General features: G+C 44.0%; 1 protein-coding gene across 7 annotated transcripts in view; it reads right to left on the minus strand.

Moving 5' to 3' along the window:
- MTMR1 (myotubularin related protein 1) overlaps positions 1 to 19,768 on the minus strand; it is a 141,943-nt gene that overhangs the window by 54,292 nt on the left and 67,883 nt on the right. For all 7 annotated transcript variants that reach the window (XM_077486581.1, XM_077486430.1, XM_077486343.1 and 4 more), the window contains 4 exons: positions 10,243 to 10,326; positions 7,919 to 8,068; positions 7,448 to 7,636; positions 243 to 428 (listed from right to left, as the gene is read on the minus strand). In XM_077486581.1, the coding sequence (XP_077342707.1) occupies positions 243 to 428; positions 7,448 to 7,636; positions 7,919 to 8,068; positions 10,243 to 10,326 (609 nt within the window). The remainder of the gene's footprint in view (positions 1 to 242; positions 429 to 7,447; positions 7,637 to 7,918; positions 8,069 to 10,242; positions 10,327 to 19,768) is intronic.

The following is a 19,768-nucleotide window of genomic DNA, read 5'->3' on the forward strand; positions in this document are numbered from 1 at the left end:
AAACCGGTAGATATTGTGGTATAGGAAAACTGAGCATCTTTTCCTGCGGCAACATTGTCTGGCTTTAAGTACCATAGTGGTGGAATTAGAGTTTATATCTTTCATATATTGCACTCTTTGAATAAAGTTTATTATCGTAATACATCCCAGTGGGTTTTGCATAACCAGTTCTTTCTACGTCGTTGCTCCTCTGTGAATCAATAGGCAGTTGAAAGTCAGGGCACGCTGCCAGCAAATCTTACCCGGATGTATTCAAGCCAATGTGTTCCATCCACATTGGTTAGCCAGCGTGACTCATCAATGGCCGGATAAACGATCTCCTTCAGCTTACGCAGGGATTCCCTCATGACATGAATGTTGTGGATTTCCAGGAAAATGAGCTCTGCGTTGGGGTAAGCTGTCTCACTTTCATAGCCTCCTCCCTTTGCCTGCGGTACACAAAGCACAACACTTAGAACAGAACATAGCTCAGAAATCTCATGTGCTATATAATATAAAGAATTATACATTCTACAGGATTTCTTTATACAAGTTCATCCTTGCTCACTATAAGTGCAAATCTCAAATTCCACTAAAAGCTAAATATTTATTATGTTCACATGATTATACTGTTCAGACATTAGTGACTGCTATCCACATTCCATGTAGGCAATGAGAATATATACTACAAAGGATGGACTTGTGTCTTTTTTTTTAACCTCACCTACTATGTAACAAGGGCTAATAACTGCTCCAGGCTTAAAATATAAACAATTTACAGTGCTTACATATTTTACATTCACATCAGTGCCTGCCCTCAAAGAGCTTACAATCTAAAGTCCCTTACCTTACATACATTCACATACTAGGGCCAAAATAGACATAAGCTTATTAGCATGGATCTGAAGCGTGGAAAGAACTCGGAGCACCCCAAGGAAACCCATCCAATCACAGGGAGAACATGCAAATATCATGAAGGCAGTGTCCCTGTTGGGATTCAAATGGAGGACCCCAGGGCTGCAAGGCAGAGGTGCTGACCACTAAGCCAATCTGCTGCCTTACAATTTCAATACCAAATACAGATGTTTGAACAAGTCTGCTCATTAGTCCAGTAATAACTGTATATGATCCAAAACACATCACCAGTGCCAACTTACGTGGCTAAAAACAAGAGCAGCCATTTGATTTGTGGGTGCCAAAGATTAACTGCTGTACATACACACTACAACACTACTTGTGTTATACGCCACCTATAGGTGAATGGACACTGCTAGATCAACCAGGAAGTCCTCCCCTATATAACCCCCGTCTACACAGGAAGCATAGTATATTAAAAACGAGTTATATTAAAAAATAGTTGGGACGTCCCAAAGCAACATTCTTGAGGGGAGGGAGACACCATCATAGAAACTGCCACCAGAGAAGGACCTGCTCTGCCATTTGTAATACGTTGAGGACAAAAGCAGCATCTTCTATGTTTTTGACATCCATCTGGTAAAAATCCTGTAGATGTATAAACCAAAGACCCAATTGTGGTCTTGCCCACCTGGGCCACTGACACCCAATGACGGATGGCCCAAGATACTCCCCCACACCTGGTAGAGAATATCTCCCCAGAAAAAAAAAATGGCTTTTGCCATTTTAACCATAGAAAACATTGATAAACTAGCAGATCCACTGCTAAATATTCAACCTGGATGCCGCCTGCCCTTCCCGGGCCTTCTGGCAGCACAAACCAGGATTCCTGACCCGTGCCGACAACTCACGTAGATTCTGAGCACCTGAACCACCTCTAGAGTATGTAGCGATATTTCTTCTGCTGACTGTGGATTAGGAGAAAAATAAAAAGCAAGACACTGTCCTTATTCAAGTGAAAACTAGAAACCACTTTAGACAATAAAAGTGGATGAGGACACAACATCACCTTATGATGAGAGACCAAGGACGGGTCTTTGCATGAAAGAGCCGCAAACTCTGACACTCCACTCAGTGAAGTGATAGCAACCAAAGAAGCCACCTTTGTGAGATTAAAAAAAAACAACAGAATCCCCCAATTAGTTCAAAAAGTGTCCTCTGCAAGGACAATCAAGATTAAATTCAAGTGCCAAGGATACAAGAATGGCCCGACAGGTGGGACTGTCCAAGTTACATGCTATATGAGGTATGTACAAGGAGTGAGAAACAACTGCCCCTGGAAAAGAATAGATAGGGACAAACTCTGACCCTTAATGGTACTCAAGGCCAATCTCCTTTGCCCTACAGATTGGAGAAAGAAAAACAAACTTCAACTTGGAGAGACTAGCATCAGTGGTTATTATTCTCCAAATTCCTGAAAAGGAAGAATGTCAACCACCAATTTTTGCTCTGCAACACCCCGGAAACAGAGCCTTCCGGCAATCCAATGAATAGATCTTCAAGTTCCAGGCAGAGAGAATGATCCTCTACCAAGACCTGGAGTAGGACTGTATGTAGGGACTGAGCTTTGAACTAAGCACAGCTTCCTCCTGTACAAATATATATCGCAGGAACCCCTAGAATTGACTGCTTCCTAAGCAGAGATTATTGAGTTAATGAGTATTGAGGTGTCCTCAGCAAGCCCAGCATTGGTGCTAGACACTTTGTGAACCTCCCTCCGGAGCTGTGGCCAACCCAAGGGGAATATTCACAAAAAAAAAATATGGCTTTTCACTGCAAATACAGTAATCCTTGATGAGCCTGGAAACAAACTGCCACATGAAAATGTGCATTTACAGATGATTATGAACCCCAAAATCTACCTCTTGCAGAGAGGTCATCACTGAACAGATCTAGCCTATCTGAAAACAGAAGGATGTTCAGCGGCTTAAAATCTTAAGAAAGAATGTCTCTATTTGATTTTGGAACTGCTACCATTTAATTGTCTCACAATAATGTGCCCATAACTTCTGCGCCAAGAGAAAATGCAGGGCAAAAGACTGACTACCCTGTGGCAGACCCAGACAGTCCCAAGAGGTGCACTTAACCTTATCAGGTTTCTGCCGGCTAAAGATGGAACAAACCTCAGCGACTGCCCTAAGATTTTCTGGCCTGAAATACTCCCAAAACACCGCCTCAGATGTTTCCCTCACTTAGGTGGGGAAAACGTTACACCATCTGGTATTTCCAGGCAGTCTCCCATCTATATACTAACCAGGCTTGATCCTGCTTGGGCTTCGATCAACCGAGATCAGACATGATCAAGGTGATGCGGCCGAGTCTATCTGATAAAAAATGAATACCGTCGGGAAATACAGCAGTGCCAAACACCACAGTGGCTCACCTGACACCACTGTCCATTAGGAGATGTGGACACTGCCAGATCCCTGAAACTGGGAGCAGGTGCACTTAACTTCACCGGCTGACTCTTTTCTGGAACCATTTAACTAGTATAACAGGTAAATAACACAGCAACTATATTAGCCAACCTAATATACAGACCTCCAAGGATGCAGGCCTAAAATAATGTTGGTTTACTTCTATGCAACTCCTTGCGTATGCCGATATGTAAATACCTAGGCAGGAAAACATGGAGGTATGCAAGTATTCTTGCCATTCATGCATTTATGTATGCAGTTCAAGGCCAATAAGCACATACGTATGTACCCCAAGCAAACAAGCGCATCTGTATGTACCCCAAGCAAACAAGCACATCTGTATGTAGTCCCCGGCAAATAAGCACATATGCATGTAGTCCCAGGAAAACAAGTACATATGTATACAGCTTAACATATACGTAAGCAGTACAATGAAAACATGCCAGCAAGTGTTTAAGCAACATGCATCTATGGAAGCATGTACTTAAGCATGTAACTATGCATTTAGTCAAAACCTGAAAGCGTGCATCCCTGTAAACATGCATTTATACAGCACGTGCCCATGGAAACATGCATTTACTCAATAAGCAAGCATGCGGTTATGAAACGTGTTTATGCAACACACATCTATGCAGACTTGTATAAAGATGCATCTTTATGCAGATATGTATATTTATGCAAACATGTGTAAACCTGCATCTTTATGCAACCATGTATCTTTATGCGAACATGTATAATACATGTATCTTTAGCAACTGTGTGTTCCAGTAACTGTGCGTTTCAGCAACCGTGCGTTTTAGCTAGTTTGCAAGCATGCACCTTCTTAACTGCAGTTGGCCCCACACTAGTCCTGCAGGATTTAGCCAAGCACATAAGCATCCAATGTAGTCTATGCTGTTTCAGAACAGCGAAAAAATAAAAAATAAGCTTCTGCAGACCAAACACACACTATACTGGAGACACAATTCCTTAAAGTGCTCCCATCCCATGTTTTTCCAAACGTGTATATTTAAACGTGCCTTTAAGCAACACTTTTGCAAGCATGTACACCAAGCTGCACCTGCCTTTTCGAGCAGTAAAAAACACTTTAAAGTGAACTGCTATCTGTCCAGGGGTTTATCGACTTACAGCTGAACAGTCCGCCCGGATTAAGCAGTAAATATGCAGCATCTAATCATGACTTGTCTACACAGTTCTCCCATAGTAAGTACTCACACCTTGTTAATATCCACGAGTTGCTGTTATGTCTCCAGAGGCCCTGCTGAACCTGTTGACCACACGGCAACATGGCTGCCTTTCCACTTCCTGCCTATAAAAGTCTGCACCCTCTAGTGGCTGGAGGAGAAACCGCAGCCCACTCGACTAAGTACACAGCGTGATAAAACAGCACACTGCCCCCAGTGCAGTGGCCACCGGGAAAACAGTCAAATTTCTCTTTACTTCTGCTTTTTTAATCTTGAGTCCAATCTTCACCCATCACGGCGAGCTTTGTCATAAAAGACCTTCAGGGACTGGGCCCCCCCATCATGTGTCAAGCGTGTCAGGACCTTACGGGGTAAAGGACCACGCAAAGCTGCAGATGGACTCTGGTGGCAAGAAAGCGCCCTGATGTGATTCAGTTCGCATAGGTAGCGCTATACAAGTCACTCACTCATGTGGGGTCCACTCCCCTGGACCTATATAGCACCCTGCAGGAAAGCACCTTGGTCAGAATAAACACTGCACAGGGCTCCTTTACACAGAGCCCAGCACCATAAGGCTGCATTACTGGCAAACCTTAAGGAATCTTCCAATGAGGTTTAGGTACCATCCATTTTGGCTGATAGTGTTTTCGAATGGACCCGATTGAAGTCCACAATTCTTAATAGCGCCATCCAAACCTACAAGTATGCTCCAAGAACACAGGTATCACATCAGTGACCACCACCTTACAGACATTGGCAAAAAAAACGGATGTGCTTCCTGTGTAGGTGGGGTTATATAGGGGAGGACTTCCTGTTTGATCGATCTACCAAAGTCCATTCACCTATAGGTGGCATATAACCCAAGTAGTTATTAATATAAAAACCCTCTCTGTGTCCTGTGATATACGATAAAGAAAAAAATAATTTAAACCCAGTGGTTATTAAATACCACCAAAATAAAACTCTGTCTCTCAAACAAATGAAATTAAAAAATATATCTGCTTACGCCATTTATGCATGACTGTTTTGTCAGCAAAACTCTCACAGCACTGTAAAAAGGCCTTAATAAAAAGTAGTACTAAAAGGTTACCACTGAAGCGGTTAAAAATTAGATACTCTGCCAACAAGCTACAGAGTGGGACCCTTGCTCACTGTGGGTAAGCAGTGATATCTTTTCAGAGGTGTGGACATCATCTCTGAAAAGATACCACTGCTTCCTCATGAAAAGCAAGCGTCACTGTGCAGCTGCTGTGTGGGGAACAGGCTTTTTGCTTAAAGCGGTTCTCCACCCTAAAGGGGAAGTTCCGCTAATCTGATCCCTCCCCCCTCCAGTGCCACAATCGGCACCTTTCAGGGGGGAGGGGGGGTGCAGTTACCTGGATAATCCAGGTATCTGCACCCACTTCCGGGACAAGACCGCCACAGATGCCCCGCCCCCCATTGTGTTCTGGGAAACACACAGTTCCCAGGACACCGCAGGGACCAGAAGAGACGCGCAGCGCGACTCGCGCATGCACAGTAGGGAACCGGGCAGTGAAGCCGCAACGCTTCACTTCCCGATTCCCTGACAGAGGATGGCAGCGGGGGCAGCAGAGAGACGAGCGATCGCTCGTCATCTGCCGCCGACATCGCTGGACCCTGGAACAGGTAAGTGGGATTTTATTAAAAGTCAGCAGCTGCAATATCAGTAGCTGCTGGCTTTTAATATTTTTTTTTTAGGTGCAGAACCACTTTAAGCTGTGGCTGCTTTAGGGAAAAAAAACTAACTGTAAAATATTGAACACATTTTGTTTTAATGCATCTGGAATATATTTAACCAATTTAAACTGAAGTTTCAATTGGGCTTTAAAGCTGTGGGAACAGCCTTACTGAGGTTGATAAATGAAAGATTATTAATGTAAAATAAAAAATGCTGGCTAAGTAGAAGCAACGAGGATGAATTTTAAATTGTTTCAAACTGCTTCACAATACTGAGGTCTTACATAATATTTGCTAGACTTGCTTTGAGCAGTGAGTACACAAAGTCAAACTGACAAATGACACTGTGAGCTTCAGCTCAGTAATAAAATATTAGAAAGTGCATAGAGAGATATAAATTCAATAGATAAAACATAATGTAGGGGATGAAAAATGTCAGACTGCGCTCTTTTTAAAAAGAGGGAAAATCTGTCACTGCGTATGGGGTGAATTCATTGATGAACCAATTGACTAGCTGCTATTTAGGTAAATTCTCAACATGGACTATTTGCATCATAGTTGTAAATGAGCTTTGTAAAAACCTGGAGCAATAACCACATGCACAACTACAAGTGCATTGTAGAAAATAGAGTAATCGTGTACTGTACATACAGTTGATCCATGTATTGGGAGTAAACACCTATCCCCACTCATTATCCCTTCCGATTCTCTAGACTTGAAAATCCAGTTACATACAATGATCCATACTGGGCCCTTCCATTTCACATGAGCAGACCGATCAGAACCACCTGTCTGTTTTTCAGGTGGACCTGATTGGACCACCCATTGTTCTCTATGGGAAGGCGGATGTAAATGAACATGTGTGTTTACACTTGACTGCATCCGATCCGGTCCATCAAACACAGACAGATGGGGATTTATTTCCCATTCCTCTAGCGGATCAGATGAAATAGTTGGAATAGAATGGACAGGTGGTCCGTTTCCATTCGACCACCCCATAGAGAACAGCGGGTTGTGTCCGCTCTGCATAGGCGGAGCGGACACGGACCTGTCATCCGTCTGCTCAGTAGGGATCAGCGGAAAGATGCCCTGCTAAGCAGGCGGATCCGCTTGACTGAGTAAGGCCCATGTGAAAGGGGCCTAAGCCTGTAGGATTTAATTTGCCACACGTACGGCCTTAATTGATCCCATATTAACTCAGAGCTATAAGTGCAGCAACCACTTTATTATAGCAAAAGAAAACTCTGAACTTACCTTGTTCGTATCAGCAACACTGTTCTGCCTGGCGTCAAAGATAATAAGTTTGTGTGATTGGGCATTGGCATCCATTATAGTCTGTAAATACTTTTCATCTTCTTTACATCGCTTATCATTGGGTCCAACTAAAGGCTGGCTAGAGCGAGTTATTGTAGCCTGACTTTCAGGGTGGATCCAGGACAACACCTGCAAACAAAAGTGCTTTTAAAATTGCTACTGCAAGTTAAGTTCACCATAAATAACACTTTCCCCAAGCCTCCTCATGCATGGTTTTTAAAAGCTCCTGTGATAGGTGGGGACACTGCAATGCACCTTTTCTCACACATTAAAAAGGTAAGAAAGGTGGATGCCCTATCCTAGTTAACCCAAGAACAACTGACTGTCTCATTTATCACAGCATCTCCTGACAGCTTCCTTTTGGACAGCCAATCACATTTCTATTTCAACGATACATAGTCCCCAGCTCACCGGAATACGTCCTTTAGCTCTAAAAGCAGCCACTCTGGCCAAGTCATCATCTGCAACACTCGTCGGTACAACAAAAACAGCTGGATAGGTGTCACACAGTTCATAGTTACTGTTTATCTTGGTGATCTTCCAACTTTCATTGGGCAAGCCCTGTACAAGAAACAGGTGAAACAGAATTATTCTTCATTCACTAGATATTCAATAGTCTTAAAGTATATTTAAAGTGGAAGTTCACATTAGTACCTCATAAATGTATAAAAAAAACAAACAAAAAAAAAAAAAAAACCACGAATAATCAGATGATCACAAACTGATACCATTTCAATACATTCTGTACTTGATTTGTAACATTTGTTCTGCAATTTTATCACCTATTTTCAGTCAACAGTGGGCTAAAACCTGCTGTCAGCTGATGTCACTAAGCCAGTCCAGGCTGGCGAAAGATCCTTGGATGAGCAGCTGGCTCAGCCTCTTACTGAGCCACTGGAAGACTGAGCCAACTGCTTCCACCCCCTCCACAGCCCGACATTCCAGTGAGCGCTGCAGGGGCACAGCAGAGAGCTGGTGACTAACAGTAATCAGCTCACTGAGGATCGACAACTGAGCAATCAGACTGCAGCTGGGATCAGTGGTGCAGCCATCGAGAAGAGTATGACTGTTTATGTTTTTGTATTCCCGAACATTATTCGGCGGCGGCGAAGAAGAATGCCGAGCTCCTCCGCTAGTAAAAGAGCTAGCAGAAGATAGCGGAGGAGTCCGGCGAGAAGACCCCCGAAGACGGCAGAAGACCCCCGGAGCTGTGCAATAAACTATTTTAACCCTTGTGTGTTTTTTTTTTTTTACATTTTTTTCACAGGTGAATGGGTAGGGGTACATTGTACCCCATACTCATTCACATAGGGTGGGGGGCCGGGATCCGGGTGCCCCCGGATTCCGATAAGCCCCCCGCCCGCAGACCCCGACAACCAACAGCCAGGGTTGTCGGGAAGAGGCCCTTGTCCTCATCAACACGGGGACAAGGTGCTTTGGGGTGAGGGGGCCGCATGTTGAGGGCACGCGGCCTGGTACGGCTCGGGGGGGGGGGGCACTCGCTCGTTCCCACCCCCTTTCCTGGCCAGCCAGGTAGCGTGCTCGGATAAGGGTCTGGTATGGATCTGGGGGGGGACACCCACGCCATTTTTTCGGCGTAGGGGGTTCCCCTTAAAATCCATACTAGACCTGGTATGCTCTCGGAGGGGAACCCATGCCGTTTTTTTTTTTATTTGGCGTGGAGTTCCCCCTTGAAAGCTCATTCTCTGATTGGCCACGGCAAAAGTCGCCTGGCCTGGGGCGACTTAAAGTCGTGTTGTAAGTCGCCCCAGGTCGTGTTCAAGTCGTGTCCAAGTTGCCTCCAAAAGTCGTGTTGAAAGTCGTGTTGCCCCTGTGTGAACCGACCCTAACAGTTTGATCAACCTTTTTCTGGGTGCACCACAATGTAACATCATAAGGGGAGAAAAGACTCCCCCCAAATGAAACCTACTTCTTTGTCGAATAGGCAGGGAAGCAACTGAGGAAAAGAACCAAGAAGGAGTATTTTGGAAGAGTGCTGGCATGTCTAACATAAAGGTAGAACAAATTTGATAGTGTATTAATATCCTAACTATTCATGATAACACATGTACAAAAACTAAGCTATTAGGTAGCATTTGAGACTCTCTATAGTTAGTATTAGTAAATCAACCACCAATGAGCCATTAATAAATACTATTCTTTATTTTGTAAATCATAAGATTTTTGTACAAAACGGAGCTGAAACTTAGAGTTGGCAAGCGATAGCCATAAAACCTTAAGGATTTAGAGAAGATCTGTCATGAAGAAACGAGCAAAATCCCTCCAGAGATGTGCGCAAACCGTGTAACCAAGTACAAGAAATGTCTTACCTCTGTGCTTGCCAACAAGGGTTTCTCCACCAAGTACTAAGTCATGTTTTGCTTGAGGATCACATACTTATTTTACTCACTGAACTGCATCCCAATTTCTAACATTTTGTAGCTTTTTTTTTTCTAAATTTTTGGTTAATATTCTGTCTATTCTAGTCTATCATGTAAAATACACCCATGATAACAGTTATAGACCCTTCATTTCTTTGAAAGTGGGCCAACGTACAAAATCTGCAGGGAATAAATAATTATTTTCCCGTGTATGTATGTATGTATGTATGTATGTATGTATGTATATATATATATATACACACACACACACACACACACATACAGTATATACTTATTATCAGATATATACCTATAAAACTAAATTGTGATTTGGCTAAATATATTACACTATACCTGTCTCTTGTATTCTGTTGTTGGATCATAAACTTTCCAGCCATCCACAGAGAATTTTTCTTTGTAACTAAATGCAAATAAAGGCTAAAAGAAAAAAGACAACATGGGTTAAGGAAAACATTCTAATTAAATGGATTGGACATGCTGTTATTTTCAGGTTAGGCATAAAGCATTGCACTCGGAAGCCCCTGAACTCTGACCCGGCATCTGCTGCGGTCCAAGCTGTTAGCAGTTCTCGTCTGTAAGCTAGCTCATGTGCTTACCTATATAAAGGAGTTACAAGGTAACTGTTGCTCCTTATGGGATGAACCAAAATAGATCATTCAGTATCCAGCTCTGAGCCAAAAGTGTTCGTGAGAACATTTCAACTCCAACCACCACTAGGAATACTTGCCCAAGAAGTACCCAGACAATGAGAGGAATAAAAATATTGGATCCTTGTGATGAACCTTTTTTTTGTCAAAACAGAGCCCAGATAGAACTCTTCTCTGCTAGTTAGAATACAAATCACACAATCCAAGCAACAGCAGCAAATCATACAAGAAGATTTTTTTTATCGCATTTAGCAAATATGAGTACATTTAAAGGCCAAATTCACTTTTACATACTCTTTCTAAGGGGGCACTCGTGTGGGTGCGCGCTCCCGAGTCCTGCTGCTACAGGAATCGGTCTCGCCCCCGCTCCCGTGTCACTGGATTTGACAGCAGCGGAAGCCAACGGCTCCTGCTGCCATCAAACTATCCAATGAAGACCCAAGACAGCATAGTTTCATAGTTAGTAAGGTTGAATAAAGACACCAGTCCATCCAGTTTAACCTGAGTGTCTACAATTGTCCCTATCCTTGTACATTGCACACTCACATCGGTCCCTACCCTGGAGCTGCTGTGCTTGTCGCTGGAATGATCGGGTTCAGGTAAGTAAGAGGGGGGGCTCTGGGGGGCCACAAAAGGCCATCTCAGGGTTTTTCACCTTCATACATAGAACGCATGAAGGTGAAAAACTGAGACTTTACAAACCCTTTATGTTAACTCTGTCCCAGTCCCTCATCCCTAGCCCCCTAAACCAGGGATCAAATCCTAAACTAAACCTCCACCCAGGTGCTGACTGAGCATTAATGTCCCATGGTCATGAATGGAATGTCCCCGAGCCGTTGGAGTAATATACAAGATTTTGCTGGTGAGGATGTGAGCAATGTTGGAGTAGGTAAGTAAACACCTGGATGGGAGAGAGTTTGAGTCAAGAGATTGTTAAAGAGGAAGTAAACTCTCCCACTCTGATGCTTCTTTTCATTTAGTCCATTATAATAAGTAATTATCAAACTGTAGCCACTGTAATCCAGCCCAAATTGCATATTATTTACTGTTTAAAGAAACTTTAAAAAACTTGTTTCCAGGGGTTAGGCAATGCCATCTTAAGTATTGTTTTCTGAGTCCACAGTGGAGTGCATTTCCGCCCTTACATTGAGCACTTCCTGTACGGTTAACCAAGCCTCCTTCTCAATCCAATGTTTCTATGGCAACCCTGCGTCCCTGTTCATAGCTGACTTGTTTTATTTCATATTATTTACTTGTGCTGATTATCTAGTGTTTGCCTGTGTGAGTCTTATCAGCTTCAGCTGATAAGAGTGCAGTAATGCTGTCCCATGCCCTGCTTTAAACTGCATGTGTCACATGGGGTGTAGGAGGAAGCTCTGAGTGATTTTGAAGTCTCCTGGGATATCAATGGTGTGCTGTAGGAAGTCCTGATAACAGATCGATAAGACATAAGAGAGTGTGCCGTAAATCAGGGGAGATCTGGGCATGCTCAGTGACTTCATTCTAAAGAACAAAAAGGATTACAACAATACTAAGCAAGTAAGGAGATATCTACAAGCAGTGTTCATTTGGGTTTTTTATGCTGATTTACATGGGACACATTTGTGGGGGAAGAGTTTACAACCACTTTAAAGGTTAAGTAAACCAACAATAAACTTCTCCTATTTGCTTCCTTTTGTTCAGTTAAATATATGATTAAAAGAGTTTTGTCATATCCTTTTGACAATCGCAATCATTATCTTCTTATCTCTCCAGAATCTTGTCAACTGCTCTCTGCCTGGGCAGCACAGTTATCTGTTATATTGTTCTGAGGATTACAGGACCCTGTCCATCTATGCTACGGACAAGACAGGGGAAGTCCTAGAAGTTGTGTCCCATTTCTGTTGTCCTGACACATTAGGCTTAATGAGTGTTGTCATACGAGGACAGGAAGTGTGTTACTGGCAGAATCACTAGTTGATAGAGGGGAAAAAAGGACAACCACCACAGAACTGGTAAGCTGTGATGAACTTGATTTTAGGCTTTGGGTTTAGATTTGCTTAAGGCCCCTTTCACACATGCGGATGGTATGTCCGTATTTCATCCATCCGTTTGCGGATGAAATACGGACATACATTCATCCCTATGGGATAGCGGGTGTCTGCAGATGAGCATCCGCAGACACCCGATTTCGTCCGCCTCCGCAACAGTCCGATTCTGCAGATGGAGGAAAATCCAATTTTTCTATCCGTCTGCAAAACGGATCGGACGAACACGGACACACGGTCCGTGCTCGTCCGATCCCCATAGAGGAGAGCGGAGATCTGACAGGGCGGTCCCTGCACAGTGTGCGGAGACCGCCCTGTCCGCAGCCGGCTCAGCGGGGACAACGGAGCGATCCCCGCTGAGTGAGCGGATCTTCACGGGGCGGATCATTACTGATCCTCCCCGTGTGAAAGAGGCCTTAAAGATAAACCCTAAGTGCCCGTTCACACTACCGCGACTTGTCAGGCGACTTAGCCGCCTGACAAGTCGCGCTCCGTTCTGTACTATGGAACCGTTCTAATAGGAGCGACTCAAGTCGCTCCGACTTAGAAAAAGGTTCCTGTACTATTTTCGGGGCGACTTCAGGCGACTTGCATTGCCTTCTATACAGAAGTCATTTTGCAAGTCGCCGCTGAAGTCGTGTGCAGGTCGCGTCTGTGAGTCGCGCTGCAAGTCGCGTCGCCCTTGTGTGAACGGGCACTAAGAGATGGTTGTCAACAGATACCTTAATTGACGGGTTCTAGTTAAAGGTTTTAAAAAAGTATGGAGGTATGTGGCAAGGTTGAGCTGTTAAAGGAAATTGGTACTGAGAGAAATACAGAGCCTGCAAATGCAGAATTCCATCTAAAAATGCTAGCTGCTTGGCTGTCAGTCACTGACCTGAAACAAGCGTGCAAAATAGGAAAGTCGGTGAAGCCACAACACCGGATCTGCAAATTTGTACCGGGTCAGAAAAACTATTTTCTCAGCATGGCAGCCAGGAAACTAGCATTTTCAGAGGGAGGTGACAACAGTTGCAGCTTACATACTTCAGTTTAGGACAACCACAGAATAAAAGAGCAGAACAAAGGTAGCACAGAGCCCTCCACTCACAATCCTTGTAATGTGTGATCTTGTAACAGGCTATAAATCGAGCCTTGTGTTTTATATACTCTTATGAAGCAAGCAAGACAAAGTGACTGACCTTTTAAGGCTGGGTTCCTCACACACCAACTGCGGCCGAGGCTCACAGAAGGGGGTCTGGTGCGTGTCTTTCACCATTTCAGGTGTGAATAAGGTCAGAATTTTTGGTCGAATTTGCCCCTGAAACAGACCAGAAGACGCACAGGATCCTTCCGCAATTTGGACTGAGGCCGCCACGGAGGTGTGTGAACCGGCTCTATTGATAGCTGGTTACACTCCTGTCATGCGAATTGGATGCGGAGAAATCTGCATCAAATTCGCATCAGTGTGAACCCGGCCTAAAAAGGTACAAGCTCTAGGGATGTCCTCTGATCATGACACTAAATCACTAATCTGGAACAAGCATGCAAAACTGGAGTTTAAACTTTCATACCTCACCAGCTGCATGCTTGACCCAGGTAAATTAAGCGTAACAGCTATTAAAAAAATTTAAAAAAGTCATTAGTTGGGGTCAGCCACAACGCAGATTTTGAGCCATTTATGGACCAACTTAAGACTTTGGCCCAACTCACACTGATGTGACAATCTTGACTTCGGAGCACTTGTCGCATCAGAAGTTGGACCCCAGTCAGACTTTATTCTATGGCATGGATCCATTCCAAATCTGTGCGACTTGAGTCGCTCCAACTTAGAAAAAGGTTCCTGCATTACTTTTGGTCCGACTTGCATTGACTTCTATTAAATAAGTTGCATGCAGGGCATGCTGAAGTCACACTGGGGTCCAACTTCAAAGACATGCGGAACCAACAGGCAATGTGAACCCCGGCTTAGTCATGCTTGTTTTCATTATAGAGTGTATGAAATATAAAATAAAACATAACCGGTACAGAGATAACATTAGAAGGAAATGTCATTCAGTGATTTTGAAGGGAGGGGTTATGCTTGGGGTGCTGTTCATCTCTGTGCCACTATTCGGCTCCCAAGAGGACCTTTTCTTTTTTTTTTGCAACGTGGCCTTGTAATGTGATCTAGCAGCTCTGGCTGGAAGGGAGTGCTCAACAGCTGTGAATTCCTGCCACAAAGCTGCCACATTATCCACAGGCTCCTATTGCCCCTCTATTGTTGGCGTTCCCTCCTTTCCTCTGCAGCAGCCGCTCACTGCCACAGGGGAACTGAAGATGCAGAACCACATGACCAGACAAGACTTTAAAAATTACAAATACGTTTTTAGGCAGCATAGGTGGGAGGAGGGGAGAGAACATTTTTAGTAATTTAAGTTCATAGAATTCCCATCATAGAGAGTTGTCATAGAATATGTGTCCTGCTCTGGTGAAAAACAGATATTTTGTAGAAATAGTATCAGGTAGGGTTTGGCCGATTATTACGGGCTGAGATTAGCATGTTTATGAGGACAAGGGCCTCTTCCTGACAACCCTTGGGCAGTGGTTGTTGGGGTCTGTGGGCCCCCCACCCTAGGTGAATGAGTACGGGGTACATCGTACCCTTACCCATTCACCTAAATAAAGAAGTGTCAAAAATAAACACACTACACAGGTTTTTAAAGTATTTTTATTAAAGCAGCTCTGGGTCTTCTCTCTCTCCGCTATCTTCTGCTCTTTTGCTGGGTCTTCTCCCCTCTCCGCTATCTTCTGCTCTTTCCCTGGGTCTTCTCCTCTCTCTCTGCTATCTTCTGCTATTTTGTTTGGGTCTTCTCCCTCTGTTCTTCTTCCGATATTGACTTGACGTGATCTCCCGGTGTAATGCTGGGTCCGCCGTGTGCAATGATTTGTATTGGCATGGGGCCACCCAATGATGCAAGTTAGAGGACATGCCCCTTTTGATTTCATCACCCAGGGAATGATGAAGAACAGAGGGAGAGGACCCAACAAAAGAGCAGCCGATAGTGGAGAGAGAGAGAGAGAGAGAGAGAGAGAGAGAGAGAGAGAGAGAGAGGAAAAGACCGGGAGAGGAGAGAAGACCCAGCAGAAGAGAAGACCCAGCAGAAGATAGCGGAGAGAGAGAGAGGAGAAGACCCAGAGCTGCTTTAATAAAATACTTTAAAAACCTGTGTAGTGTGTTTATTTTTGACATTTTTTTTATTTAGGTGAATGGGTACGATGTACCCCATACTCCTTCACCTAGGGTGTGGGGGCCATGATCTGGGGGGCCCCCTTGTTAAAGGGGGCTTCTAGATCACGATAAGTCCTTGCCCGTAGACTCCGACAACCAGCGGACAAGGGTTGCCGGGAAGAGGTCCTTGTCCTCATCAACATGGGGATAAGGTGCTTTGGGGTGGTGGGGCGCAAGGGCCCCCTCTGCCCCAAAGCACCCACTCCCCATGCTGAGGGCATGTGGCCTGGTATGGTCCAGGAGGGGGGGGGGCTGGGGGCGCTCGCTCGCCCCCCCTTTTCCTGACCTGCCGGGCTTGCGTGCTCGGATAAGGGTCTGGTATGGATCTTGGGGGGGACCTCACGCAAAATTTTGGGTGGGGTTCCCCTTCAAGAGTTTCAGCACAAGTCGTACATCAAGTCGAAACATCTTAAGGCAGACTTCTGGTGCGACTTCTATTGAAATCAATAGGCTCCCATAGGGAACCATTGATTTTGAATAGAGACCGAGAAATGCGGCTGAAAGCTAGCGTGGCTAAACGGGCATTGACACCAATGCAAAACGCAAAAACAAAATTGCATTTTCAGCCACTTTTTTCATGGTGTCGGTACTAGCTTTGCAGCTAATTTTTTTAAAACGTCCGTGGGCATGTAGCCTAAATGTACAAAATATCAGAACATAATATTGGCTATCGTCAGGAGAGGTGGCCGAAATATCGGCATTGTATTGGCACCTAAAAACTATATCTGTCGATCCCTAGCATCAGGACACACCCCACTGGTCCAGACAACTAACATAACTATGTTGATAACAAACGGACAAAACACACCTTATGTGGTACTCCCATTCTAGTGCGGCTTAAGCTGGCTATACATGGATCAAAAGTTCAGCAGAGACAACTTGTGTGCAACCATCCTATCAGTTTTTCCCTGAACAATCAGTGTCGCTGGCAACACCGATTAAGCTCCCCACCGGCAAAATACAATAGCACAGTGAGAAGGATTCCCACATCAACTTTAAAATCTGTTTTTTTTTTTTTTTTTTTTATTCAACCCGCTGGTTGAACAAAAAAAAATGTATTATTCACATATGGGCTTGCCTTACAAGCCACACACATGGGCCGAGTATTAGCCCTTGTACACACGGTCAGAGATTCCGACGGAATGTGTCCGATCGGACCGTTTTGCTGGATATTCCGACTGTGTGTGGTCTCCATCGGACTGTTTCCGTCGGAGTATCCGACGGATAAGTTTTCCAACTTGTTGGTAAAATTTTTCGACAAAATGCTCCGATTGGACATACTCCGATCATGTGTAGAGAATTCCGATCGGACAAAGTGCCACGCATGCTCAGATCAAATTCCTACATCAAAGCTATTGGCTACTAGCCTGAAAGTAGTCCCATTGTAACGAAATAACGTCATCACGTTCTGAATGATCGGACATTCTGACAACTTTGTCCGACCGTGTGTATGCAACAGTTTCGGACAAAATCCGTCGGATTTGGTTGTCGGAATGTCCGACCGTGTGTACAAGGGCTTAGACGGCATTGGCTGGTTCAATAGAAACCAGCCGACATTCGGGCCGTGTACAGCAACCGGGTCAACAGAAGCTGGTCAAAGCATGACCGAAAAAGGTGTGCCAATCGACATCTGTTCAATGCCCTCAGCCAATGGCTGTAAGATCTGACCGGTGTGTTCTAGCGGGGTGGTAGTTCCTCGTCAGAACACAATAGCTCAGTGGGGAGATCGCTGTCCTAACACTGCGCAGTTAGTACATTGGCTCCTCCCAAGAACTTTAGTATTTTTTCATTCAGCCTGCTGAGTTGAATGAAATAAAAAAATAAATAAAAAAAAAACACAATAGTGTACCAGGCTTTAGTCGTACTTTCTTGTTTAGATTTGAGGAGAAATGGCCCCAGATGCCAAATGTTTAATGGCTAAACTGATCCTAATGAATCACTTCTTACATAAGCTTTGTGTTTGACAGATAACACAATTGTATTCTGTAGGCAAAACAGTTTGCCAGGAAAAGCACTGACAAATGGGAGAAAATCTGATCTAAGGAGGATCCATCCAGGGCTCAAAACACAAGTATGGGTCTGATATTACATCAGAGTTTATGTAATCGGAAACAAAAGATTATAATCAGGCGGGGTTATATCTACGTTCCTAAAATTCATAATTTTCCAGCCACCACAAAGTCCATCAAATTTGTGCACAAATACTTTTCTCAGTGTGTAAAGAAATGGAGTCATCACAGGGATTCTAGTGAGCTCCCAACATGATTATAAAGTATTCCTGGCAGAAATCACAAGTGGCCGGAGCTACACAGATCTGCCAGTTCTTGCTTAGACTTTCTGATCGTGTTATGGAACATACATATGCCTATGTGAGGAAAGAATCCCAACGGTTCAACAATTCATCGTGTTCCAAGCACATGAAAAAAGAAACCTTTCATAATAATTTTTTTTTTTTTAAAACTTAAAAAAGGCGCAAACAACATCAGACAAATAAGTGGGGGCTGTAAGTTCTGTCAGAGTTAAAGAAATCAATGTCCCTGCTATTCAGAATTTCATGTTTGCAATATTTTGCTTGTTTTATCATCTTAGGATGTCAAGCTTCCCCAAAGTAGCCACTGACAGATCGGCTAAGGTTATTTCTGATATGGTATCAGGAGTGCCAACACATTGTACATTATTACTCTTGCTCTTCTTAAACCTGCACCCAGATCATACACACCGCAGGATTTGCATATTCTCCCACACACCTCTGCAGCCATGGGTATTGTGCAGAAATTCATTTTCAATTAAATCTTCACTAGAGAGCAGATCTTGGCCAGCTTATAATATAAAACAAATGCAGATGTTCCTACGCTGTTAGGATTCCGTTACACTAGTGTCAGCCTTGGGTGGTTGACAGGTAGCTGAGAGGCATTATGTTGCCTCCTCACCACCTGGTTTAAACCCTGTACAGCCCACACCACTGCATCCATTGAAGGTCACACTTGGCACCAGTACTGTCTGCTAAATTCAACGGGGATTACATTTTTGCCTCAGCTGTGAAACAATTCCCTCTGCCCACTGTGCTGGGTTAAGAGACACAGTAAAGCCACAGCTAAGCCACACAATTTTACTGCCCCTGGCCACAAGTGTAAATAAGCCCTTAAAGTGGAAGTAAACCCATCGATTTAAACAGTTTCAAAAAAAGGCATGCCGGGAATGCTAACTGCACATTGGCTGTGCTCTCAATCAAACTGTCAAACCACCCAATGGCTGGTGTCATAACGGATCACATGTGCAGCACCGTGGCAGCTAAAGATTAAACAGAGGCAAAGATGGCAGCTTCCGTGGAAGAAAACGATAGGTGAGTTTACTTCCACTTTAAAAAGGGACCGAAACTGGACTGGAGAGTCTTTGTTGTGATCTTTGAGAAGGAATAATTCATGAAAAGCAGCTAGAGAGGTGAATGATAACTTAAAGCTGAACTCCAGGAATTACCCATTTTTAAACTTAGATTGGGCCTGCTTGGTTGTATACAATTATCCATGTGTCACATCTGGAGGGCTGCTGGGAAATGTGACATTTTCACTATCAGTCTGTGCTACATACAGTCAGTGCTGTCCTTTTCCAGGGGCTGCTAAAGCGCCTTGCCTCTGTACAGTGAACACACGGGGTTGCTTTCTTCCGTATTTCCACTATTCAGCAAATGTCTTGTATTTTTTTCCAATGAATACAAGAAATTTTCTGATTGAATGAGGCGTTAACCATGACATCATCCACCCCTCCTCTCTGCAAGGTTCAATGAGAGAGCGTCTTGTATTCAATAAAAAATACAAGACGTTTGCTGATTGGCAAAAGTACAGGAGAAGGCATCTCCCCGACTACAAACCGCAGCAAGTGTACAGATAGCAAATCATTCCAGCAGCACACAATAGAGAACATCCCCGATTGTAAAA

Source organism: Lithobates pipiens, unplaced genomic scaffold, assembly GCF_037356315.1.
Source record: "Lithobates pipiens isolate NorthernLeopardFrog02 unplaced genomic scaffold, aLitPip1_a1.2 Scaffold_1, whole genome shotgun sequence".
Taxonomy (NCBI): Eukaryota; Metazoa; Chordata; class Amphibia; order Anura; family Ranidae; genus Lithobates; species Lithobates pipiens.